The sequence below is a fragment of the Mauremys reevesii genome, linkage group 19 (genome assembly GCF_016161935.1).
Source record: "Mauremys reevesii isolate NIE-2019 linkage group 19, ASM1616193v1, whole genome shotgun sequence".
Lineage (NCBI taxonomy): Eukaryota > Metazoa > Chordata > Testudines > Geoemydidae > Mauremys > Mauremys reevesii.
The window spans coordinates 23,132,184-23,159,138 of NC_052641.1; the positions used below are offsets into that span (position 1 = coordinate 23,132,184).

Consider the following 26,955-nt stretch of genomic DNA (forward strand, 5'->3'; position numbering starts at 1 on the left):
AGGCAATGCTTTGGAGAGAAACCCAGCCCTCCTGTAGCATCCAACTCCTGGGATAGTGCAGGGATTGCTATCAGAATGCTGTACCTGAACCAGGTTTAGAGTTTCTCTTTCATATCAGCCTGTAGCTAATAGATGCCAAATCTGAAGCTCCACCTTATCCAGCTGCTGGAAGACAGGAGCTTTCTGTCTCTTCCACTGCCTCACTTCCCTGCAGAAACCTGGAGGCTGGCAGGGTGCACAGACTTCCATTACTCTACCCTTTCACCTAGTCTCCTGCCCACTGAGATGGGAGTCAGTGGAAGTCTCTGCCCTTTCGCCAACTTTTGGGGGATCCTTTTCCCATGCGTCCCTCAAAAGCAAAAAATGAATAACTCCAGTACCTGTCTCTGCAGCTGCTCACATAATTCCAAGTATTAGCAGCATGGAATTCATATGGTTCATGAGTTTTTTCTCCTGACCAGATAATCTGAACAAAAATGGATAAATCCTATTTATTTCATGTCGCTTCTGGGAAGACCTAAGTGCAGCAGCAGAGAAAGAACAACATGACAATCTACAGACTCGGGAAGACAACTGCATTGGTTTATATTTAGTTCATATTTGGAAAATTATCTTAAACAAGGGTGAGAAACTATTCAACTTTCTTTTAATAAAAAAGCAGCTAAAAATGGTTGCTTAGTCCCCCACATTAACCACAAAATTCTTCCCACTGGTGAGTGAATTTTTCAAATCCTGCTTAAATACAAATGAATTGAATTTAAAAAAAGTAAAAATTAACTAACTCATGGAAAACTGGCCATCCGAATTGGGGTAATTCTGAAAACAATTCTCTTCAGCAAGAACATCCTACTATGAACATTCTTCTTAAATAGCCCTATAAATTGCTTGAAACAATTTTGGTTAAAAAAACAAACATAAAAAGACTAAGGGAAATCCACTGGAAAAAAATTCCAAACCATTTTAACATTTAATGAAAATAGCCTGTTATAGGCTACCCTCAGGACAGGATGTGAAACTCACTGCCATGAAAGAAATACGTTCCATTTAAAACAAGAATCTAGTATAACATTTTAACTGGAAGTATTTGATTGATCTATTATTTTACCTGATGCATCCAACAAACTATGTCTCAGGAAGCTATTTCAAAAATCCTTCCAGTCAGTTACCAGACAAAATTATTTTCAATACAAAATAAATCCTCAATGATTTTTAGCAATCGCCAAAGAACCAAATCTAGTTGAGCCAAGCTCTGCCTACTGTGTACTGTATAAACCCCCAAAACAAGCTATCATCTTTAACTAAGCCAAGAAATTTCTCTAAGTACATTTCTCTAAAGCTAAATACTTTATTTGGAGCCTTGAAGCAACACATGCCATATAATTTCTTGTTAGATTAAAATTAAAATGTATTGCAATACCAAAAAGAATGAACCAGATAGAGAAGCTGTCAGAGATGTGTATCATTATATGGAATTATTCTGAATAACATAGGATAATTTGTTGTGCAAGCACATTAGGAAACAGTTTGAAGAGCATAATTAAAGCTTCGTAAAAAACTGCTCCCCTGTTATTACAGAAAAAAGATAGGGGGAAAAGAGAAAAATATGGGAATTTGCAATTCACAAAGTATTATCAGAAATCACAAAGTAAATATCCCTGACATGTTGTCATTTACTTCATTTAATTTACTAAGGTGTTTTTATTCCCTTTCAGCGATTATGAAATGTGAGTACATATTTAAAAAGCTTGTGTCTCTCCTATCATAACAGAGACAAAAGAAAATGTTTTAAGGTATTGGCTTTGTGACCAAATTAGGCACCAATCCTACAACTGACTCCACTTGGATGCATCCCTGCACCTGTGCTGAGCCTCACTGAAGTCAGGAAAAAATCTGCACCTTTGTCTCTGACATACATGTGGGGAATTCATTTCATAGTGCTGCATAAAAAGTACAGCCAGCTCTGGTCAGATAAACTAGAACTTCCCTTGATGTCAACCAGAACATTTTAAGAAGAGCTCAGTATAATATGGCCCAATCCTGCACCTCAAAGCCAATGCAAGTATTGCCACTGGTTTTAATGAGTGCAGGATCATACCCTTTATGACTATAACTAAGACTATAGCTAAGACCTTGTCGCTGACAAGTTAAATTACATTGGAGACAAAGACCCCAATGGAAATGTCCATATACGATTTTCCATGCAAAAGCAATATACCATACCCAGGAAAAAGTCAACAAAGGAATGTAATCTGGAATTTAATTGGCCAGGCTCATGCACTTGTGTGCTGTTTACTCAATCTGTGGTTGGAGAGAATGTTTGTTCCAAATATGTTACAAATTGCAGCCATACTTTTCTCCACCAAAGTCTGCTTCAGGAGCCATTCCTACTTATTTCTGATACTATTTCAAGAGGTATACAAGATAAAAAAATATTCTTTAGATTATCTATTAGAAATATCTTCAGATTATTTAGAATCTGTTCCCAGGTGCAGCAAACATTCTATGTGCCCATATATGCATTCTGTACAACTACACCGGTATTTGGAAATCGCTGTTTAAAAAAGGGAAGTAGCCATGGCATTTTACGTGCTTCCCAGTAAGAGAATTCCACTGGGTCTCACATTTTAGACTACAAATATTATAAGATGCCCCTTCAGTCACTCTGTTATAGGACCTCTGCAGAAAATGTGAATTAGCATTAACCTTTTAAATTAATTTTAAATAAGTTTAAACCATTCACAAATCAACTCAAGGAGCATGCAGGATGTACAGTGACATTCTTAGGTTTTTGGACACTAGATCAAAAAAAAAATCATCTATCATACAGGGAAAGTGTCCTAGGCCATGGGTGGTCAACCTGAGCCTGAAAAGGAGACAGAATTTACCAATGTACATTGCCAAACAGCCACAGTAATATGGCTTTTTCCTGGGTATGGTATATTGCTTTTGCATGGAAAATGGTATATAGAAGGTCCCTTCCAGTTCTAGGAGATTGGTATATCTCCAATTATTACCTTTTATTACCTTTCAACGATCTTCTACAGATTGAGACAGTAGTATTTACTTTAATTTTTGGAAGGAAGACAATAATAATAAAAAAAAGAATAGAGCTTTCTGCAGGGACTTAAAAGTAAAAACTGCATGTGACCAGTTTAATTATCTAAAGGATGCATCTACAGTATTCCATCAGTTTGCCACTGAAACTGGAGACATCACCCTCCAACTGTTAGTGGTGAGAGAGGGTTGAAAGGATTTAAAACAGGCTTAGATCTTGGTCTATTTTTGTCACTCCATATGGGGAAGAGATACAGAATACCTAAAACTCAATTGTTCTTTATGTGAAGGGAGTTTCCTACTGGCTCCCATTCTTCTGCCATCTCTATTGGAAAGAATTTCTCTAGTCTGAGTGCAATAACCATCTCTGCTCCACTTCGCGAGAGGATCACTGCCAACGCATATTGACAAATGTTTCAAAAATTTTGTGCGTCTGGGCTGAAAAGTAAATAACTTAAGATGTAGTTATGTATCCCTCCCTCAGGGGGAAGGGATAGCTCAGTGGTTTGAGCATTGGCCTGCTAAACCCAGGGTTGTGAGTTCAATCCTTGAGGGGGCCACTTAGGGATCTGGGGCAAAAATTGGTCCTGCTAGTGAAGGCAGGGGGCTGGACTTGATGGCCTTTCAAGGTCCCTTCCAGTTCTAGGAGATAGGTATATCTCCAATTATTACTATTACTAGTTAAATGCCTTTCTTTCTAAAGAGTTAGACCTGCTAAACACATCATTACAAGAATGACACTGTCAAATCTAGGCAATAATATTAGGCTTTAGGCATCATTAATAGACACTAAAAATTTAGTTTCCATCTGAAAGCAGACATTAGAATCCTCTTCCCAGCAGTTGAGACACCACCCTTTGAAATTCTGAAGAGTTAATTTACCAAAATTAGATTGTTAAGGCAAAGTACTGTAGAAAAATCCTTTGTTCATGTGTTTATATTCATTTTACCTCACCCCTCCATTCCCACCCCAATGATGTGATTTAGTTGACACCAAGGGCTACAAGCATAAAATCATGAGTGCTGTGGAGAAAGTGAATAAGGAAAAGTGATTTACTTGTTCTCATAATATAAGAACTAGGGCCCACCAAATGAAATTAATGGGCAGCCTGTTTAAAACAAATAATAGGAAGTTATTCTTCATACAGCACACAGTAAACCTGTGGAACTCCTTGCCTGAGGAGGTTGTGAAGGCTAGGACTATCACAGGATTTAAAAGAGAACTGGATAAATTCATGGAGGTTAAGCCCATTAATGGCTATTAGCCAGGATGGATAAGGAATGGTATCCCTAGCCTCTGTTTGTCAGAGGGTGGAAATGGATGGCAGGAGAGAGATCACTTGATCATTGCCTGTTAGGTTCACTCCCTCTGGGGCACCTGGCACTGGCCACTGTCAGTAGACAGGATACTGGGGTGGATGGACCTTTGGTCTGACCCAGTATGGCCATTCTTATGTTCTTAGTATGTTCACAGATTTAGAATCTGTTTGGGCATTTAAGGAATATAGTACAGGAGTTCGTGATTAAACTGTGTTTCATCACAGTTGCTCATGACATCACTAAATTGAATTTCATCACACTCTTGGCCTTAGTTATAATTCAGCATATCGTGTATGAAATTCAGAAAGACTTAGGCATGATCTTGTCTCTGGTAGCTGGCACATTTTGTCATGTTCACTGTTGATGAAATATCAAAAATCCTTAATTCTTTTTAAGCTGATCACTTAATTTATAACTTAGACAACTTTGCCTTCAGCCTCTAATCCACATTCCAAAAAAACATATACCTGCATTTTTGTCCTGAAAAAAAGTCAGACAAGATGGGGAGAGAACAATGTAGTCCAGGATGTTTTATAACTGCACTAATATCCAACTATTTCAATTAGGTTCTACAGTTCTCTATTTGAAATGGCTCACTGTCTAAGTGCAGGTCTACACTAAGGGCGGGGGTCGAACTAGGGTACGCAAGTTCAGCTACGTGAATAGCGTAGCTGAACTCGAAGTACCCTAGTTCGGACTACTTACCCGTCCAGACGCCGCGGGATCGAAGTCCGCGGCTCCAAGGTTGACTCCGCCACCGCCGTTTGCAGTGGTGGAGTACCGGAGTCGACCGGAGCGCGCGCGGGGTTCGAACTATCGCGTCCAGATTAGACGCGATAGTTCGAACTCCGAGAAGTCGAACTCACCGCGTCGACCCGGCAGGTAAGTGTAGACTAGCCCTAAGACAAAAACCATCAGGAACAGAAAATCATCTGGACTTTTTCCTGAGTCATTTTTACATTTTTCCAAGTTTGTTTCAATTGCTTTTAAAAATTAGTGCTCTGCACAGAACTTAACTATTGACATAAATCCCAAACAGATTATACACAGACTTTCTAAGATCCAAAATTTCCATAAAAAGAAGTTTTATAGAAAGCACCAGTGGACCCATAGATGGACAAAGGTAACAGTCATCACTGCAACACTGCTTACAATATTGAGCAAGACAGCATAATCACTATTCTTAATAATCTGCAGGGAGTCTACTTTAAAGTCATTAGTTCATTGTTTCTTTTTCATCTGAATGACTCTAATTAAAGTTCTTTACCAGTTACAGAATTCTCTACAGTGAGATAACAGCTGACTTCAGATGCATTAAGCTTAAAGCAAAAATTAACACTCATTAACAAGATTACCTGTTGTGATTAAATAAGCACAAACAAAAAAATCTGTTTGCAAATTTTGTGAATGAGCATGATACTAGAGTTTAAAATCATACCCTTAAATTAAATCTTATTTTCCACAGAGTAACACAACCTTTTGACTCTGTTCAAAATAAAACCCGTTCGCAGTAAGTTATTACAATACAACCCCTTAAACTCATTAACATGTAGTTAATTGCAACAAGTGCTTCATCAAACCCTTAATGCGTCAATCTTAATCAAATGCTGAAATGTCATCATGAACAATGTCTAACTTGAACCTCTCAAAAATTCTCAAAAAAAAAAAAAAGAAACCACTGATCCTCCCCTTTAAACTGAAAGAAATCTATAAAAACTGGGGGCTAGTGACTATCAATAACTTGTCTAAACCATTAAAAAAAAAATCACCCTCCTAAAAAGTTTCAATTTAGCAGTTAATTTCAACCTGCAGTTAAAAAGACACTAGCTGTCAGTTTTCTCACCCGACTCTATCGTGAAAAGAAAAACTGACAGATCACAGGAGCTTGCCTTTGTAAACCAATTCAGGAACTTTCATGCTTCTTATTTGTTAGGTTAAAGGTTAAATTGCTGACCTGTGCCCTCCTGCTTAGCAGCCTTTCCCTTTTTCTGTAAAGCTTTATTTTTGGGCTGTATTTACATGGATTAGTCTCTTTTCACACTAAGAAGGAATCTGTTCACAGCCAAAGCCTTAGTTCTGGTGGTACAAAAAGCAGCCACAATTATTCAGCACCAGACAATGACCATATTGTGTATTTACAAAAAAACCCACCTCAGCCATGGCAAGTTCTGTTCTTGCTGCACAAAACAATAGAAGAAAAATCTTATCAAACATTCAAGAGAAAGCAAACAAAGCAGGCCCACTGTGAACTTGATGAAGATGTCAAGCTCCTTTTAAAAAAGATATAAACCAACAAAAGGGTTTTTTCTTGTAAAGTCTTGTGAGTGAGATTTTTTTCTATGCTGAGTTTCCCTTTCTGGTTAAACATAGCCAGCAGTACTAATATACCAACAGCCAACTATGGAATACTTCTGTCTATAATCTTTTTCAGGCAACACAGCTAAAAAAATACAAGAAAAGACTGGCAACAACTGTTCCCTTCCTACAAAACTAACGTGCAAAAGTGCCAAGCATGCATTTCTATAACTGTATTGCAAAACTCTGATCATTGCTTCTTATCAAATCTAGCATCAACAGCTAAAGAATGTACTCATGAATAACGAATGGTAAACAGGAATTTGTATGATAGTCTGCAAATTCGATCCCTACTGATTTATTTTTTAATTGGTGAAAGCTTCATTTTTTAGTTCAAGATGAGCCAGGCACTTCAGTTAAACTCCATATCCCATCTGGGACTTTACTTGATCCAAAAGGTATATACAGGGTTGGGGACACACTGGTTTATTGGGAACAATTTTGAGGATTTCAGTCCCAGGTGAGTGAAGAAGGGAGTAATACCTCAGCCACATTCTTTGTCAAAGGCGTAATAACCCTTTATAATTATTTTTCTGGTATCCCAGTAGAAAGCAGTCCAACAAGAAGAAACAGGAAGAGGAAGAAGAAAACACTGAGGTGAGTCATAGCTGCATATGCACTCCCTCTCTACTCAGGTTTGCCTAGTTTTCCAGAGCCCTGTTCTAGGAAGTTATTTATGCACCTTGATATAGCATCAGGGAGTCAGAAGGGCACAAACTTGGGCACCAGGATTAGAGCACAATATGAAAAATAATTTAAAATAACAGCAATTTTGTTTATGTAATAAATGAGTTTAAAACCTGCATTGTTAATTAAGCATTGAAATCAAATTTTTACTACATAGTGTTATGCCAGGCAGCCTTGATATTTCTTTAGGTATTAAAATTTAATGTGATTGTCACAAGTTACTCTGGAACTCAAACATATATGGCTTACAGACATGTGCATCATGAAGATTTACCTCTCATCCTTGCTGCTACTGAGAATTATTTTCTATATTCAGTATTTCATATGGTTTGACATGGCATTGCTATGTGTGCTAAAATTTCAGTATATGATAGAGGAATATAGCAGCACCTCAGATTCTGTTGCAAGATGCTTGTGTGTCCATTATACAGAGTTCTTACTTTATACTTGTACAAGTCCTTTTATGGAAACAGTGGCAACTGCAAAGTGCTTCTAGGACTGGAGCACATTATAGCATCTCTCAGTTGAGCTAAGGACTTTGATTATTTTAAGTTATAACATTTGTGATCTACTGAGAAAATAAAGATCTTACTACACAAGGCCAGAACATAAAAAGTAAAATAGGAAGTACTTAAACTACTCACCAGCTTCTAGCAGGAACAAGATTAGAGGTACATGCTACACTCAGAGCCAATTCAAATGCAAATGATGTCCTTTCTCTCAAACAATAATAAACTCCCTCAGAGTTAATAGTTTCCCTCTAAGATTTATCTCCTTTTTCAACTTAGTGGTATGTTTTGGAGAAAAGAAAGAAACACATGGTGAGGCTTAGAGCAAGGCCCTTTAAATTCTTTATCATAAAAGAAGCAGTATAAACTACATTTCCTTTCCTAATCCAGCGAACATTTGTTAAACTCTAGCACACTTACCACTTTGTCCATGCTATCATATTTAGGTTTCTAACTTACCATACTCTTAAATAAATGAAAGAAATGCTTTAGTTGTACTAAACCATTTTAGCTTTTTCCTTGAACACACAGCAAGAATTTATGCTACACTCACAAAAAGATGAAAGATGAGGTCCTTGGAGAGAAAGACCTTTTGCCACACTGCATGGTAAAGCTAAGGATTCAACATACTTTTGTAATATCTGCTTTGGCGAGAACACAAAAAACCCTATACAAAAGCACACTATACCCTCCTACATGGGGGGGGGGACAGCACGGGGGGAGATCGTACTTTTGTGAGCTTTTACTTTCAAATGTTCATACTTTAGAGACAATTTTGATCAGTTACTTTACACTAACAAATGTACTTTTTCCTATACTCTTAGTATAAGAGTTGTACTTAAATTCTCTTCAATTCCCCCTCTAACGAGAGGGGATCTTTGGCACAGGTCTTAGAAAGATCCCTGAATTTCTGTAATAGCTTATCTCTGGCATATGACACAAAGCAGTTTTCTTTATGAAAACAAAAGAGAATTTCTTGACACTGGAAAAGAGGCTACACAACCAATAAGTTTGATTTTGCACTCTTAATTTAGTGCAGTATGTACCGGTAACAATTTTCTTAAATTTTCTATAGATTGTACAAATATAAACTAAAACAGTTCAATAAAATATTTCTGTAGTATTTTATTTTTAGTGTTCATTCTCTCCACTTATTTTATGTCACATATCCGAGGTTCAAAAATACAAAAAACAATTCCAATATATTTTAGCATTGATGCAATTAATTAAATTGTAATTAAAGTAAATTTGACACACAGAAGGCTGTTTTCCTTAGTAACTTGGCTGTTGGTCATGTTATATACACTGCAACATACTGGAATTGGGCAGCTTTCATGTTCTCTGCTTCCCCATATATTTGTTCTTTGTTTTATCGAGTTTGAGGTCAGTAGGCTCAAAGTTTAGTCAGAAGGCTGAATGACTACTGTGTTAATGACAGCACCGGTCCTTTTCTGCTTTCAAACTCCACCTGCACACTTTCATTTTACATAATTTTGATTATTATGAGAGGTCAGTACAGCATATTAGCTCTCCTTTGAAGGTGAAGGCGTCACTGAGTTCATACAAAGCATTTGCCCCCTTCTTTCAATTTAAGAAAAGGAAATGCAATTTAACAACACATTAGCACATGGATTTTAAAATAATAAAGAATAAGGCAACTTATTGCCAGTTTGTTCCCAGTTCATCCACTGTACATAGGTACTGCAATGAACAAAATATCACACACCAGAGATATAGACTGCAATACGCAAGCATAACTGACTGAGTTAAAATGCGAATGGATAGCTTTGATATTGAATGTCCAAAACATTTATCGGTTTAAGAACGACCCAACCATAATCTATCATACCCTTTTGTTATCTGCTTTTCATCTAACTCAGAGAAGGGCAAGGAAAACTTGATCTTTCCAGGTTTAATTCAAGAAACAGTCTCCTACTGGTATGGTTTTGCTTCTTTATTAAGTCAACTTTGTAAAGCATCAACTACACTGGTGCTGGAAGAGAGACAAAATAGACAGTCTCTGTCCCATAGGGCTTGTACATATATGTTTTGACATTGTCTGAGAAAACCATTTAAGACTTTAGATTTTACTTTGATTATAAAACTTCTTATCTTAAACCATGGCAACTTCAAGTAGCCTGCAGGCAGAGCCTGAAGCACCCAGTATGTTGACAGAAGACACAAAAGATGACAGCAGATATAATCTTTAAGATCCTATCAAGTTCTAAAATCTATAGTAATTGTTTTTAAATAGGAATATGAACCCAAGGAAATATCAATTTACTACTCTCTCAATGATGTTCATTTTATATTGCATAACAAAACAATCAAAAGACAAAGACAACACAATACTGATTTCTTCTGGCCAATGAGTCTTGCTTATTATCCCATGATATATCAGTGTTCATCCAGGTTGCATGTAATTTAATTCCAGAGGGAAGACTAATTCACAACTCTGTAGCCTCTAAAATAGACATCCTAATCCAAGAAGCTAGGCTTCTTAGCAGCAGCTCAACTTTCACTCCCAAATTAATCATCTTTGGAGAGACATGGTGGTTGAGATATCTTTTGTTGGACCAACTTCTGTTGGTGAGAGAGACATGCTTTCGAGTTTACACTAGTGTAAGCTCAAAAGCATGTCTCTCTCACCAACAGAAGTTGGTCCAATAAAAGATCTTACTTCATCCACTTTGTCTCTCTAATATCCTGGGACCAACATGGCTACAACAACTCTTCTTTAGAGAGGCAGAGTCTCTGTTCACATCTGAATGCAAGACAAAGCAAGAAAAACTGTCAGAATTATAACCTTTCTACTCTTCAATACAAAGACACTGATTCTCTGTACAATGCGGCAGGGCAGAGATACACAAACCACTCATAAAAGGTTACCCTGTATCAGATTCTCTTCTGCCATTCATAGTTTAGCTTAGGCACCAGTCTCTCAAGTTACCGAATAAAGTATTCAATAAAATTGCTGTTGCTATCCTTCTGAATGTCTATCTTAAATGCATCTTTAAAAAAAACTCTCAATTCACTTGAAATGTTAGAAAGCAAAAGATGATTGAAATTCTGTGTGGAATAAAGAGTTGGCCTTCTAGTCCCGAGCTGCATAATATTAGTAGCATATTTTACTTCAATTTTATATCTTGGGGGGTTCTTCTTAATTTAGAACACTTAGCTAGCTCTCTTCGTCTATGACAACTTTGACTCAATAAAGTAAAAGGTACAGTTCCAAGCCACTACTTAGTATTTACACGAAACCATGAAGAAAAGGATAGTGTTGACTCAACACTTTTGATGTATATAACCATTTCTAAAAATTTTGGAGTACTGATGTTCAGGAGTATTTAACCAGGGGAACGCCTCTCTCCCTCAATCTTTCCCTAACTTTATTAAATCCATTATGATATTTATTGTAATAAGTAACACTGTGCTACCACTTCAGTTTGAACCCTGGAGAGAAGTACATATTTAGTACAGGCCCTCCGACATCATTCAAAAGCACAGGGGATATTAAAATCCCCACCAGATCACTTCAATACAGTATACTTGCCAAAAAAGTTGCTGACTCTATTCTTCCTGTTCTATTCTGCTACTGAGAAGGCATCAGCATTTTTATCAACACATGGTAACAACTTCAGAGGAGTGCTATATAGTGGAACTAATAAAAGCAAACCCCTATTAAATTGCATTATTCAAGTATAAAGTATAGAAAGTGTGAAGTCCTGACAAACCCAGTTAAGAAGTGAGCTGCAGCTCACGAAAGCTCATGCTAAAATAAATTTGTTAGTCTTTAAGGTGCCACAAGTACTCCTGTTTTTTTTGCGGATACAGACTAACACGGCTGCTACTCTGAAACCAGTTAAGAAAGAATCACAACTGAAAAGCTAAGATAGGACTGGTTACCAGTTCTCATGTAATTCTAGAAAGTAAGGTCTTAAAAATTACTACCCATCTTAAATTCATCAGGAACCTGAACCTGCTCCCACTGAAGTCAAGATCAGCCACCAATAGGTCAAGGATGGAAAACTGGTTGGTTAATTGTTTTTCCTTAAATACATATGTCCTTAAAAGCATTATAGCTACCCAAATGTGTGTAGTTGCAAATGAGATTAGTTTGTCTAGTGGTTTTCAGAATGTGCATCTCACAGCTCAATTTAGTATCTCGAAAGTTACAGAAGTGATTCACTGGGAATGCTACAATTGCCAAAATAAGGTTGATGAATATACAAAAGCACACATGTCTTCCTGATACTGACAAGTAAATGGTGGAATTGAATTAAATGCCACAAATGTGGAAGGACAAAATGTATAAATCAGAGCCACAGAGAATAAATTATAAGCTTTTCCTGGAAGGCTATTGTTGGTACACAGCAAACATTAAAAGAAATTTTTCACATAAAGAAAAGATGGTTATCTTTTTTCATTTTACAGATTAGACACTAGAACTGAACAAACCTCAAAACTGAAGGCTCAGTCCTCAGCAGTGCCCAGTAAGGGATGGAAACAGCTGAGAGAGGAGTCGTAAAAACTATTTGTAACACCCTCAACCCAGGTCTGGTTCTATAACATCCCTGGAGACACAAAAAAGGGCTGAGGATCTGGCCCAGAAATGTTTCCTACTTAGTAAACCAAACATCCTCCACATATTTCTCCTTCCATCCAGACCCCAACTCATTGAAAGACTCCAGCCAATAGTCACAGAACCAGGCAAAGCAGGGACTGCTGCACGAGGGGAAGCACATAAAATGGGGCCCAGAACCACTCCTCCCCCCAGCAGGCCCCTGGACCCAGAACTGTGAAGGGGATACCCTCCACACACAAACACTGGGGAAACTAGTACCCTGGCAGTGTTTCCCATCCCCCCTACCATGTGGCCTTGGGTGAGAACTGCAGAGGAGCCAGCAGGAAACCCCAGCTGGTAGGAAGGGGAGCAGCCAAAGCACTAGAAGCAGGGACCTCTGGACAGTCCAGTCAAAACTAGAATGTTCTGAGAGTGACCTTCCTTGCTCCCTGCTGAGTGGTTGTTTGATCCAGTCCTCTAACTCTCTTTCCTTCAGTCTTTGCAGCTCAGTTTCAATCCACACCTGCCCCTCCTAGCACTCTCTTCCCCTGCCTCTCCCCCACTTCTCTTTCCTCCCCTTTTTTATTTCCATTTAGCTTATCTCCTCCTAAGTAAACCCACTCTATAAAAAAACAGCTATATCTCCATAGATTATTATGGAGATATACCTATCTCATAGAACTGGAAGGGAGACCCTGAAGGGTCATCAAGTCCAGCCCCCTGCCTTCACTAGCAGGACCAAGTACTGATTTTGCCCCAGATCCCTAAGTGGCCCCTCTCAAGGATTGACTCACAACCCTGGGTTTAGCAGGCCAATGCTCAAACCACTGAGCTATCCCTCCCCCTGTAGAACTAACATGACGTTTGCTGCCATCACATTGTTCCTCTGCCTGTGTTAGACTCCTTCCCCTACCCTGTGCCTGTCTTGTCTATTTTAGACAATACTATCTCATTGTTTCTCTGTACTCCCCTTAGGGTTGCAAACTTAGTAATATTTAAAAACCGGACACTCCAGAAGGAGTGCCAGAACCTCCCCTGCCCAGCTTCTTCCCCGAGGCCCTGTCCCCATCCACTCTTCTTTGGTTCTCCCTGCACCCAGTTGCTCGCTGCTTTTCCCCTCCCATTCCCCTGCCTGGGTCAGGAAAGACTCGCCTGCTTTGCTGGGGCTGGGAACTGCAACTACTCAACACAAGTAGGAGGTGGCCTTGGCTGAGTAGGGGCTCATGCCGGTGATGACCCGATGCCTTCCCACCTGTGGTAACCAGACTGTGTGTCTGGTCCCCGGGTGTTCCGGTCAAAAACCAGGCGCCTGGCCACCCTAACTCCCCCGTCTTTCTGTATTCATCTATCTCTTGTTCTATATTTAGGTTGTAAGCTTTTTGTTCTGTTTGAACAGAACCCTGGCACAATGGGATTCTGATCCATTACTGGAGTTCCCGTGCACTATGATAATAGCTGCTTGCTTTGTCTACTTCATTGTATTTGGTACAATTTTTTCTTCTTCCACCTTGCACAGCAGAGAAGTCATCTTCTGGTCAGCCATCCTTCTCCCTCAACCTATAATTTCTGGGGAAGAAATCCTGGAGCACAGACACTTCAGGCCAAATGGTTCCTTCATGCAGTGGGAGTCCTCTCAGAGCTACTGCACCCTTCCGAAATGTGGTACTCTAGGTCTAAAGCAACATATTCTGCAGAGTTGTTATATTCTTTCATGACATAATAGCCTTTCACCTAATGTAAGCAATCATCTCAACTAAATTTCGGTGCACTACTAAAAAGACTGGCAGTATTTTTGTTTTTATTAGAGGAGATAAAATAAATATACATATTCTCTCTCATGCAAACCAAAATATAATATATGTCAAAGTACATGATGAATGCCTTTATAATTATGATCAGTGTTCACAAGCATCTGAGCTAAAACCAGTACATTTATATATCTTTTAAGATGGTTGTAACAAGTGTTCCAATATTAAAAAAAGCAGAGGTTTCTGCCTAGGCTATATGGAACAATCAGAATTTTAGTAGTTAATTGTATACACTTAGCTACTTTAAAAGAAGTTCCTAAGTAACAGAAATGAAAGCACAATAGAACAGATTTTTTTGTAATATAAGTAGACTTTTATTTTGAAGTAAAAAACTAAATCCTAAAAATCAGCTTTAAGCAAAACATAGGAGATAGTATATCACTCAATTTTAGATTATTTTGAGTGGAAAACAACTGTAAAGAAATTAACACACTTAGGCCTGGTCTACACTAAGGGGGGGTGGGGGGTCAAACTAGGGTATGCAAGTTCAGCTACGCGAATAGCGTAGCTGCTGAACTCGAAGTACCCTAGTTCGACTGACTTACCCATCCAGACGCGGCGGGGTCGAACTCCGTGGCTCCAAGGTCGACTCTGCCACCGCCGTTCGCGGTGGTGGAGTTCCGGAGTCGACCGGAGCGCGCGGGGAGTTCGAACTATCGCGTCTTGATTAGATGCGATAGTTCGAACTCCGAGAAGTCGAACTCACCACGTCGACCCGGACGGTGAGTATAGACCTACCCTTACTCTCTTAGGTTTTCACAAAATTTCAATGCTTTTATTTCTAGACAAAAAGGCCTTTACTGTATTAGTACCCATAAACTTTCATAATCTGATTTTGTATTCTAGATCAGTGGCTCTCAACCTTTCCAGACTACTGTACCCCTTTCAGGAATCTGATATGTCTTATGTACCCCCAAGTTTCACCTCACTTAAAAACTACTTGCTTACACAATCAGGAATAAAAATACAAGTGTTACAACACATTAAGCAATTTTTCAGTAACACTCTCATTTTTACCATATAATTATAAAATAAATCAATTGGAATATAAATATTGTACTTACACTTCAGTATATAGTACACAGAGCAGTATAAACATGTCATTGTCTGTATGCAATTTTACTTTGTACTGAATTCTCTAGTGCTTTTTATGTAGCCTGTTATAAAATTAGTCAAATCTCTACATGAATTGATGTACCCCCTGGAAGACCTCCAAGTACCCCCAGGGGTACACGTACCCCTGGCTGAGAACCACTGAGCTAGGACATACCAATTGTAATTAAAAGCTTTATTTTAAAATTCATTTAACATTTTACACATGGCAAGAAACATCTCACCATGTAAACTTTTGGATCAGTACCTTCAGTAAAATGGAGGCTGCTTTCACCACCCCACAAGCAGACACGCTTTCAGTATAACATATCAGTGGCTTTAAAACTTTGCAGCATTTTCTCAAATCCATACTAGCAAAAGACAGATGAAGTTACATAAAAATTATGTCTATTACAAAAGACTGGTCAGTAGCTTTATCCTGCAAGACACAGAACATCAAAGAAATTTGTCCCGAAATCATCAGAGGATTTCAGCCCCATTAGGGGGAAAAATATATTTGATTACACATCCCTGATAAACTGTTTTTACACTTTATACACATAGATCAGTAGCTGTTTCTAGCTGTTTAGTGTGCCTTTCCAGTCATTCTTTATCATAATAAAACATGTATATACATAGTTCAGTGGTTTGAGCATTGGCCTGCTAAACCCAGGGTTGTGAGTTCTGATCCTTGAGGAGGTCATTTAGGGAACTGAGGTAAAAATCTGTCTGGGGATTAATCCTGTTTTGAGCAGGGGGTTGGACTAGATGACCTCCTGAGGTCCCTTCCAACCATAATACTCCATGATTTCTGTTTCATTTAGCATAAAACCACTAAAAAAAACCCTTCGTGGATTAAACATGTCAAGAACTTGTCTAGAAAAGGGTAAAAAAAATCTTTTAAATGATGGTGTGTGCATATATAAATTTCTGATTCTATATGAATCACTTTAAAACTATTTTTAAAGATATCTGGTAGCAGATTAGTGCCACATAATCCCTCCTCCCACTTTTTTTTTTTTTTAAACAATCACTTAGGAAAAGAACAATTTCTGAAAATTTTGCTGGTGCAAACATATCAATATACAAAACAAAAACCAAAATTCAACTCCCACAGAATCACTTTGCTTATAGAACAAAGTGCATACTAAATCCTCCAATTAAAAAACAGTAAAGTAGTTGCAGCGTTTTTTAACCCACCTTCCCACAGCAGGAAATTAATCCCTCCAGGGGGATGCAAACAAACTTCAAAGAGAAGATTATACCCAGACACTAGTACTGTACAATATAACGTTTACGGTTAAATTTGTTCATATTTTCTGACACTGGAAAAACAGATCAGAAGTGCAGGATGAAATGGCAAATGAAATTTAATGTGGATAAATGTAAAGTAATGCACATTGGAAAAAATAACCCCAACTATACATACAATATGATGGGGGCTAATTTAGCTACAAGTAAGGAAATAGTTCTCTGAAGATGTCCACACAGTGTGCAGAGGCCGTCAAAAAAGCAAACAGGATGTTAGGAATCATTAAAAACGGGATAGCGAATAAGACTGAGAATATATTATTGCTCTTATATAAATCGATGGTACTCCCACATCTCGAATACTGCGTACAGATGTGGTCTCCTCAGCTCAAAAAAGATATACTGGCACTAGAAAAGGTTCAGAAAAGGGCAACTAAAATGATTAGGGGTTTGGAACGGGTCCCATATGAAGAGAGATTAAAGAAGCTAGGACTCTTCAGCTTGGAAAAGAGGAGACTAAGGGGGGATATGATAGAGGTATATAAAATCATGAGTGATGCAGAGAAAGTGGATAAGGAAAAGTTATTTACCTTTTCCCATAATACAAGAACTAGGGGTCACCAAATGAAATTAATAGGCAACAGGTTTAAAACAAATACAAGGAAGTTCTTCTTCACACAGCTCACAGTCAACTTGTGGAACTCCTTACCTGAGGAGGTTGTGAAGGCTAGGACTATAACAGCGTTTAAAAGAGAACTGGATAGATTCATGGTGGTTAAGTCCATTAATGGCTATTAGCCAGGATGGGTAAGGAATGGTATCCCTAGCCTCTGTTTGTCAGAGGATGGAGATGGATGGCAGGAGAGAGATCACTTGATCATTGCCTGTTAGGTCCACTCCCTCTGGGGCACCTGGCATTGGCCACTGTCGGTAGACAGGATACTGGGCTAGATGGACCTTTGGTCTGACCAATACGGCCGTTCTTATGTTCTTAGGAACAAGTTATAAAATGGAATCCTTGCACTTATGTCAAATGGCAGAGATAGTGGATTATACAGCTGTAGGACACACCAACACTGTACTCTACTTAAACTCTTTTGGACAGGACAAATAAATGACAGTAAAAAGAAAAAATGAAAGTTATTTGGTCTTCATGGATTATAATTCATAATTTGGTATTTGTTGATTGGTGGTAACTGGAGATGAGTGGCTTCCTATTGGTACACTCCTAAAAATCCCAGCCACCTTCAGGCTCATCATACTCCACCTGGCTACATGTTTGCTCATGTCTGCTCACTCCAGGAAGCACCTCAAGGAGATGTTACTCCAGGAAGCGTTGACCAATCAGAGTAGCCTGATTTTGACATCTCTCCTTTTCACATCACTTATCAGATGGCCCACCAGAAAATGACTGCATAAACGGAGTGCTATGAACTAGTTCCAACATTAAGAATTTCAACCTTGGTTTTCCCTGCCTGCTGTCAATCTTTCTTAAGTTTAAGAAAAAATAGTTAAACCATCTAACTATATCTACGTCTGTGTTTTGGTGATAATGGCATTTTTCTGAAATACTCATGAAACATTTTTGCCTGAAGAATACTATGTGGAAAAAACTGCCTGGACTATTTGGACATGAAGTAACATTTGATAATGAAAAGTCACAATCAAAGCATTTTACAACTATTTTCTAGGTCTTATTACTTCTTTGAAGGGAAAACGTTGGCGGAAGGAAGAGAGTAGACTTGGCCAGTGTTTTAACAAGAGGAAGGAGAAAGCTGCCTTGTGGGAAATGCTATCCAGAAGGTCTGTAAAACCTTCAATTTCTGCTTACTGTATTACTTGTAACAACAGCAGATAAAAAATGTTCCTAATTTGATGTTTACATTGATGGTGCCATTTTAATCTTCACAACATCCCTGTGAAGTAAACATTATCCCCAGTTTATGAGGCAAACTCGGGCAGAAAAGTTAAAGGACTTGCCCAAGACCATGAAGTGAGTAAAAGGCAGGATTAGAACTCAGGATTTCCTAACTCCTAATCCTGTTCTTAAAATTTTAGAGGATTCAACCTGTAAAAATCAAAGACTAAAACTGTATACCGTAGTAACATGCTCCCTTAAGTTTTTGGAAAACATTTTAGTGTTTGCATCACTACTTAGATTATATTATGTGATCTCTGAAAAAGTTTTACATAAAAAATAAGTAGAACTCAAATGCAAACTAGTACCTGCTCCAATGCTGCTTGTCCCTCGACAGGTTACTTCAACATACACTTCAAATGTTGTTTCCGGGTTTTGTCTGAAACAGAATGATACATTACACACATTAACAACACTTTCAGAATATGGAGCTGAACAACAGCTTTGGGGAAAAGCAGCTTTTCAAGTGCACACAGACATTTACATTTGTGAAGTCACCATTGTTAAACTTGCCATGCCAGATCTGATCAATGGTTCCTCTCCCAGTACCCAGGTTCCCACAGTGGTCAGTACCTGTATTTTATTGTTTCACACAGCATTTATAAAAGCAAAAAACAGATCATATTGGGCTTGATTTACTCTGCTGTTTTATATAATTAAATGAATAATATATCTTAAGATGTCAATCAGATCACATCTTTCCACCTTACACACAAAGGTGGTATTGGTTTCAACCATTATTTTAAAGTGGTGTTTTCAAAAGGTGCCTAAGAAAGTTAAGCAACTAACTCCCATCGAAAAATCAATAGGAATTAACCTACTGGAATTACGTGCCTATCTAAACCTCATTCTTAATATATAACTAGTCCACAACTGTAGGTATTAAAGAGATTGATCCCATTTCTGCCAACCTGAAGGGATTATACTTTAGTGGAAAAAGGAGAAAAAGATAAAACTCTATGCATTTTAAGATAACATTGCAGAGAGCTCTGCTTATTTCCTTGGACTGTAGCACTCCAGTTCTGGGTCATAAGTAGTCAACTTGATTATCAGGTGGGGACGTACCAAAGCAATTAACTGCAAATTCTGCTTATTCATCCATTTTACAGAAAAGAAAATCAAATATCTTTTTCACTTAACTAAACTGAAAGCAGAGCACTACACTGAGGGAATGGGAAGAAGTAACCTAAATTCACATTCTGACACTGTGGCCTTCAGTTTCAACCTCATGGTACCTATTCAGTCAGCAGAAAACACAGACTTCAAGGTGGGGGGGAACTAAGGTCATTTTGTGCAGACATCTCAGAAAACATCTAAAGGAAAGAGGCACATTCAGTACAATACAGACAGTTAATTACAAAGGTTTTTAAAGAGATAAGAGCAATAATGCAAATTCCAGTTTAATGACCTCTGTTGCCAATGGACTAGCCTTGCCTTCCTGCACCTATCAATGGAGTTACTGTTTAATTATCATAACTATTTGCTAATCTGCTAATTCTATTTTCAATTTAGCTAAGTGTATCTTTAATATTTCAAAAAAGAGTTATAAGTAGCACGTAACTGGAGAGAACAATTATACTTTTTTTAAATTGAAAAGGCAAATCAAAACAAGGGGAAAATGAGGGGAAAAGTATCCATACGCTGGTAAAGAAAGAAGAAAATATGTATTGAAAAAAACACCCAAAGTTCTTTCTCCAACTGGAAAAAACTGTAAAGGGTGGACATAACAGTCTCTCTGTTCAAGTAGCAACTACAGCTACAGTCTGACTAGTAAATGGTGAATTGGTAATGTCAAACTAGAACCTTGGCATAGAGTCGGAGAGGGTCTTCATTTAATAATAGTATTTTAAATAGTCTACATAATCCATCACCTCTATGGCATTGGTTCCTACTTGCACTAGGTCCAGAGGGGTAAGGGGGAACCTTATCATCTGAAGACTGTTTTGTTCTCCATTTCAATTCCATAGATTTGATTAGTTTAATTGGAGTTTAAATGCTGATGTGCTACAGACTAGGCAGAGAATCTTCCTATTTCGTTTGCTATCTTAATACATTGTTAAGAGAATTTACTAACAGGCAAGATTTTAACCCTAAAGGACTGAAAAGTGTGAAAAATTGAGAGAGCTGCCAAAAACATGTGAAGTAAAGGCCTGAGGTTAATGGTGCTGCTATCGAATGACAGCCAAATCCCATTACGCATCTAAACATGAGTTCTAGGAAAAGGACACTTGCAATTTCCCAGAGTCTTAATTTCTCATCCATAACAATAAAAAACTAACCAGATACGACATAAAACATACCTGGCATACATCTTCTATAAAAATTAATGCAAGTGAAATGACCAACTCCCTGTTGTGACGTTATTGATATAAACTGGGACCATATAGAACATGGTTTGCAACCAAGGTCCTGTAGTGGCACCAAATCTTAGGTAAAGGGGGTCATCTAAGGTGTCTAAGACCAGGTTATGGGTTGCTGGTTATGATTATGCTGTCTGTATGCATGTCATTTTGTAGTTGAAGTTATGAGTATTGGCTGTATACTGTCTGTATTTCAGATTTGTGCTGTATTTCTAGGAAAAATCCCAGACAAGTTAGTGTTAGCTCTGCCTAGCCTGCTTGATGGCCCATTAAGGACCATCAGCTACACAACTGACCAATTGAGAGGAGGCAGATACGCCTTGTAACTCAGCAGGGTGTGCAGGAACTTGCCCATGTGACTCCAGACTCCATTTTGCTGTAATTTTCCACAGTAAGAACAAAGAAGTGTTCTTACACCTGGAAGAGCCTATATAAGGCTGATGCCTCATCTCCATCTGGTCTTCAATCCTGCTTCGTACCTCTGGAGGGACTTTGCTACAAGCTGAAGCTCTTCACAAAGGACTGATGACCCATCCCAGCGGGGGATGTACTCCAGAGACTTGATTTGAACCTGCAGTTTACTCCATCACTACTACAAGCCTGAACTAAGAACTTTGCCATTACTGTATGCAATTGATTTCATTTAACCAATTCTAGCTCTCATCTCTACCTTTTTCCCTTTATGAATAAACCTTTAGATTTTAGATTCTAAAGGATTGGCAACAGCGTGATTTGTGGGTAAGATCTGATGTGTATATTGACCTGGGTCTGGGGCTTGATTCTTTGGGATCGAGAGAACCTTTTTCTTTTATTGGGGTGTTGGTTTTCATAACCATTCATCCCCAGGATGAGTGGGACTGGTGGTGATACTGGGAAAGTGGAGTGTCTAAGGAAATTGCTTGTGTGACTTGTGGTTAGCCAGTGGGGTGAAACCGAAGTCATTTTTGTCTGGCTGGTTTGGTTTGCCTTAGGGGTGGAAAAACCCCAGCCTTGGGCTGTGACTGCCCTGTTTGAGCAATTGGTCCTGAATTGGCACCTCAGTTGGGTCCCGCCAGATCCGCATCATCACACCTGTCCACAGCGCTGAAAATAGATCTCACAGGGAGCAGGCAAATACAGTAACAAGTACTGCAAAAGGAATTAAAAGGTACAATTTTTAAAATTACTTTCCTGAACTTAAACTTCCTTTAGCAACTCCAGTGATTGTTTTGACCCAATTAAGGTGGCAGCATCATGGTCTGTACTCTATATCTATTCAATTACTAAAGTAAATACTATCCCATAGAGCTTGAGTGCACGACAACTTTTCTTGTGGACCGTCTGGCAAAAATGCTGTATTGGGTAAGGACTACTTTTCTCTGCCAAATGGGTCCTATTCTTTTTGATCTCCAGAGACTTGGTTAATTCTGTAGTTGACTCTTCCATTAATACAACTGCTGTCTCAGATCATGTCCCTATAAAATAGCAACAGACCCAGGCAATAAACAGCCATGTAGATGGAGATTTCATTTTTCATTTCTATTACATTCCATTTCAGAATTATAGTGGAGAAATAAATTGGCCTGTTCCTGGAGGCAAACGAACCCTCAACATCTTCTAGCAGCTATTGTAGGAGACACTCAAGGACTGTTTGAGGAGTAGATTTATAAGTTTTGCATCTGCCAAGAAGAGAGATCATGGAGAAAATATAATAGCCATTTAGAAAAAACTAAAAGAGCTTTATTTGTCTTATGCCACAGCCCCATTTCCAGATTTGCTGCAATCTGATGAATCGTAGATATTCATTTAACAAGCTGCACTCGGCCCAGTCTGAATTCATCCTATTTTGACTCAGGCAGGACTTCTGGGAATTGGGTCAAAGAGCTGGCAAGTTGCTGGCATACCACCTATGACAAAAGACATGGCCATCCATGATAAGAGCAACAAAAATGATTAAAGATCTAGAAAACATGACCTATGAGGGAAGATTGAAAAAATTGGGTTTGTTTAGTCTGAAAAAGAGACGACAGAGGGGACATGATAACCGTTTCGAAGTACATAAAAGGTTGTTACAAGGAGGAGGGTGAAGAATTGTTCTCCTTAACTTCTGAGGATACGACAAGAAGCAATGGGCTTAAATTGCAGCAAGGGAAGTTTCTGTTGTACATTAGGAAAAACTTCCTGTCAGGGTGGTTAAGCACTGGAATAAATTGCCTAGAGAGGTTGTGGAATCTCCATCATTGGAGATTTTTAAGAGCAGGTTAGACAAACACCTGTCAGGGATGGTCTAGATAATACTTAGTCCTGCCATGAGTGCAGGGGACTGGACTAGATGACCTCTCGAGGTCCTTCCAGTCCTATGATTCTATAAACATGGTAAATTATGGACATCAACTAAACCTAATAATGAAGCGTTCTTTAATTTCTATAAACATATGTACAACACCCCTCCAAAGATGTTTTGAATCAATTTTTCAAAAACATTACATACCGCAAATTACTGCAGCCTAGCACAGAAACCGTGACACACCCCTAACAGAGGATGAGTTAATTGAGGTGATTAAGAACACGCAAGTGCGGAAAGCCTCCAGGCCAGATGGCTTAGCTACCTCCTTGATCTTCTGTCTGACAAGATGCTTAAAAGTGTAATGAGTCACTCCTAGAGGACAACCTTCCCTCTACACTGAGAGAAGCCCTAATATCAGTTATTCCTAAACCAGGGAGAGATGCCACATAATCAGTGTTCCCTCTAATTTTTCCCACACATATGCGGAATGAATTTTCTTATGTGCACCAATATGGATGTGATGTGTGACACATCACCTCCATATTGATGCACATAACAAAAGTCATGTGGCAGGGATGGGACCGAGGTATTCCAAGTGTGGGAAGGGGCGGAGGGGGGGAGGTGAGGGGTTTGGGATGCAGGCTGCCCCGGCACTACAGCAAGGAGAGAACTCCCCCCCAGCAGCACCTGGGCTGGGGGGGGGCGCCTCTCCCCACTGTGGCAGCTTTGGAGCTGGGGCCACGGGATAGGCACCTCTTCCCCGACCGGTCCAAACTGGATTGGAGCCGGGGCGCCTCTTCCCCATACCCAGCCTGTCCCGGCTGCAGACAGGGGAGGGGCATCTCTCCCCTGGCTGCGGCAGGTCCTGGGCTGGGGCCAGGGAAGGGGCGCCTCTCCCCTGGCCTTAGCCGGTTCAGGGCTGGAGAAGTACCATCTCTCCCCACCGCAGCCCTGAGCACCTGCACTTAATAGGCTGCTGCGTGGCCATGCAGCTTAGAGGGAACTTAGGCCACATTATGTTTCAATTTCACTTATTAATAGGGTAAGGACTTGCATCCGAAGAAGTGGGTATTCACCCACGAAAGCTCATGCTGCAAAACGTCTGTTAGTCTATAAGGTGCCACAGGATTCTTTGTTGCTTATTAATAGTGACATCAATTTATTGGCAAAAGTTCCAGAGATGAGACTGGAGAAGGTTTTAGGTTCTATCATACACCCAAATCAAGTCGGGTTTGTCAGAGGCTGTCATGACAACTTACTGGTATTATAGCAGTGAAGTAAGATGACTCTGAGCCATATTAGCCTTAGATGCAGAAAAGGCTTTTCATAGAGCACACTGGAGAAATATGTTTTATACCCTACAGAAATTTGGATTTGGACTCATATTTAGTTCCTGAATACAATCATTATATTCTCACCCAACCTCTCATATCACAACCAACAATGTGACCTTAGACACTTTCAGTCTCTTCTGGGATACCACTCAAGGGTGCCCACTGACTCCACTACTTATTTATTTGGTTCTTGGGCCCCTGACAATAGCTACCTGGGCTCATCCAGATATTCAAGACATACAACTTGGTTCCATGGAGCATAAATTGATGTTATATGCAGATGATGCCCTTCTGTACATATCTAAACCAGAAACCACTATTCCAGGCCTCCTATCAGTAATTCAAAAATTCAGAGCAGTATTTGGTTACAAAATAAACAGGGAAAAATCAATGGAGTTACTGTTGCAGAGAGGTGTTGTCAAGATCTTGGTGAATAGGAAGGCATCTGTTTTCCTGGATTCACTGAGGTTCATGGAATGTTGCAGCAGTTCAGTGTATCGGTAGGGGAACGATGTTAGACAGGACAGGTAGCCGTGATGTTGGAGTCACTGTATTCAGCTGGGTATTCACAAGTCATGTGTGGCTGCACCTGCTCAATACTGGTGCACGATATTCAGCCACTGAATATACAAGTGCTGTTGTAGGTGTTCGCAGCACTGATGTTGGTACACCCAAGGTTGTACCTGCTAGTTTCTGGATTATGTTGGCTCTCGTTTTTATCTTTGCAGCTACCTTTTCAAGATGATCATGGAAAGAGAGGGTGTGGTCGAGTTTCACTCCGAGATATGTTGGAGCGTAATCGTGTTGCACATTTTTACCACAGAAATCTACTTTCACAGTGTTTTTGGCACTCCTATTATCAAGATGAAATGCGCTTACTACTCTTTTTTCCAGGGTTTGGTTTGAGCCTCCATTTCTGAAAATATTGTTCCATATTTTGGAGGTCCTCATTTAATGCTCTCTCAGTGTCATGGAGGTTTGATGCATGGATTGTCATGGCAGGATCATCTGCATATCCAAACTTTCTTGATTTAGTTGGAGGTATGTTACTTAAGTAAATATTTAAAAAGATTGGTGCAAGTACAGAGCCTCATGGTAGCCCGTTGTTTATGATACGGGGTGAGCTGCTCTCCTTACCCAGGTACACCCGCAGGCGTCTGTTACTCAGCATGGTCCAGAGCAGGTGAAGTATTTGGTAGCAAGGTATAATTTTAGCAAGTTTTAGCATCAGGCCCTTAATCCATACAGTATCATATGCAGATGACAGGTCAACAAATACTGTGCCAGTCTTTAGGGGTTTTTTTTGATAGCCAGCCTCAATGTGAGTTGTGACCAAGTTCTGGCACTCACAACAACTATATTTTGGCCATAAGCCTGCCTATTCAACAGGGATACTTGGCTCAATAAAACGGCATATTCTTTTGAGGATGATACGTTCAAGAAATTTATAGGTCGTACATAGTAGAGAAATTGGCCTATAGCTTCTCACTTCATCAGGAGGCTCTCCAGGCTTTCGAATGGCAATTACCATTGCCTCATGCCATATTTCAGGGCTCCATACTGTCCTTAAGGTAGCTAAGTACAATGTTGCTAGTCACTGGAGTCCTTTGAGGCCAAGATGCTTTATTAATGAAGAGGAACTCTATTGGTCTGGAATTCTTTGTCAAAGCGTGGGAAGGGGAGTTATCACAGCCCTTAAAAGAACCCCAATGACAGCACATTATGGAATGTTAAAAATGCTTCTGTGGATCTCAGGCTATGCCTGATATACTGCAAAAGTTTCTATTTTAAATGCACCAGACACCAGAGAGGCTGTATAGAGGGGGCCCTGTCCTCTGATGTTTGTTGGCACTGTAACAAAGAAAGAACTCTGATGCATATGCTATGGGACTGTCCAGCAGCCAAGCAGCTGTGGAGAGAGGTGGACATGAGTGAAAACAGTGCTGAGCTTCAGTAACCAAACCTCAGCTGAAAATTACATCCTAGGTTATGTACCTACTACGCTAAGTTTAATTCACCACAAAGACTTTAGTTCTTGAGGGCCCCAAGGATTATCAAGTACATGATTTTACAAAAATGGAGGAGTAGGGCTTATGTCCAGAAGCAGTGGTATTCAGACCTAAGTTACCAGCAAAAGAAAAAAAAACAGCTTATCAAAATAGAGAACAATTTTATTAAATCAAAGAAATTGGTCCCTATCTCTTGATACATCTGGATAAAGATTGCTTCACTCATATGGCAGACTTCCACTCCACCTAACTTCTCCTCTTTTTCCCCTCCCTTGTGATGCTCCCCAACCCTCTCCTATATTTTTGCCTATTTGTGTATGTCTTTTGATTATCATTGTTACCTCCACTCTAGCACGTTATGTCTGTGTAATATTGTCCGATTTTGTATTGTCTGGTCTTGCAGCTTTGACAAGTTGTAAAGTCGCATA

The 26,955-nt window shown here is 39.3% G+C and overlaps 1 protein-coding gene across 8 annotated transcripts in view; it reads right to left on the reverse strand.

The window, feature by feature from the left end:
* Nucleotides 1-26,955, reverse strand: part of DENND1A (DENN domain containing 1A) — a 367,825-nt gene that overhangs the window by 327,770 nt on the left and 13,100 nt on the right. For all 8 annotated transcript variants that reach the window (XR_005589908.1, XM_039506504.1, XM_039506501.1 and 5 more), the window contains exon 2: nt 18,867-18,937. Coding sequence is in view for 7 of the 8 variants with exons in the window: in XM_039506504.1 (XP_039362438.1) it covers nt 18,867-18,937 (71 nt within the window). In the remaining variant the exon portion in view is untranslated. The remainder of the gene's footprint in view (nt 1-18,866; nt 18,938-26,955) is intronic.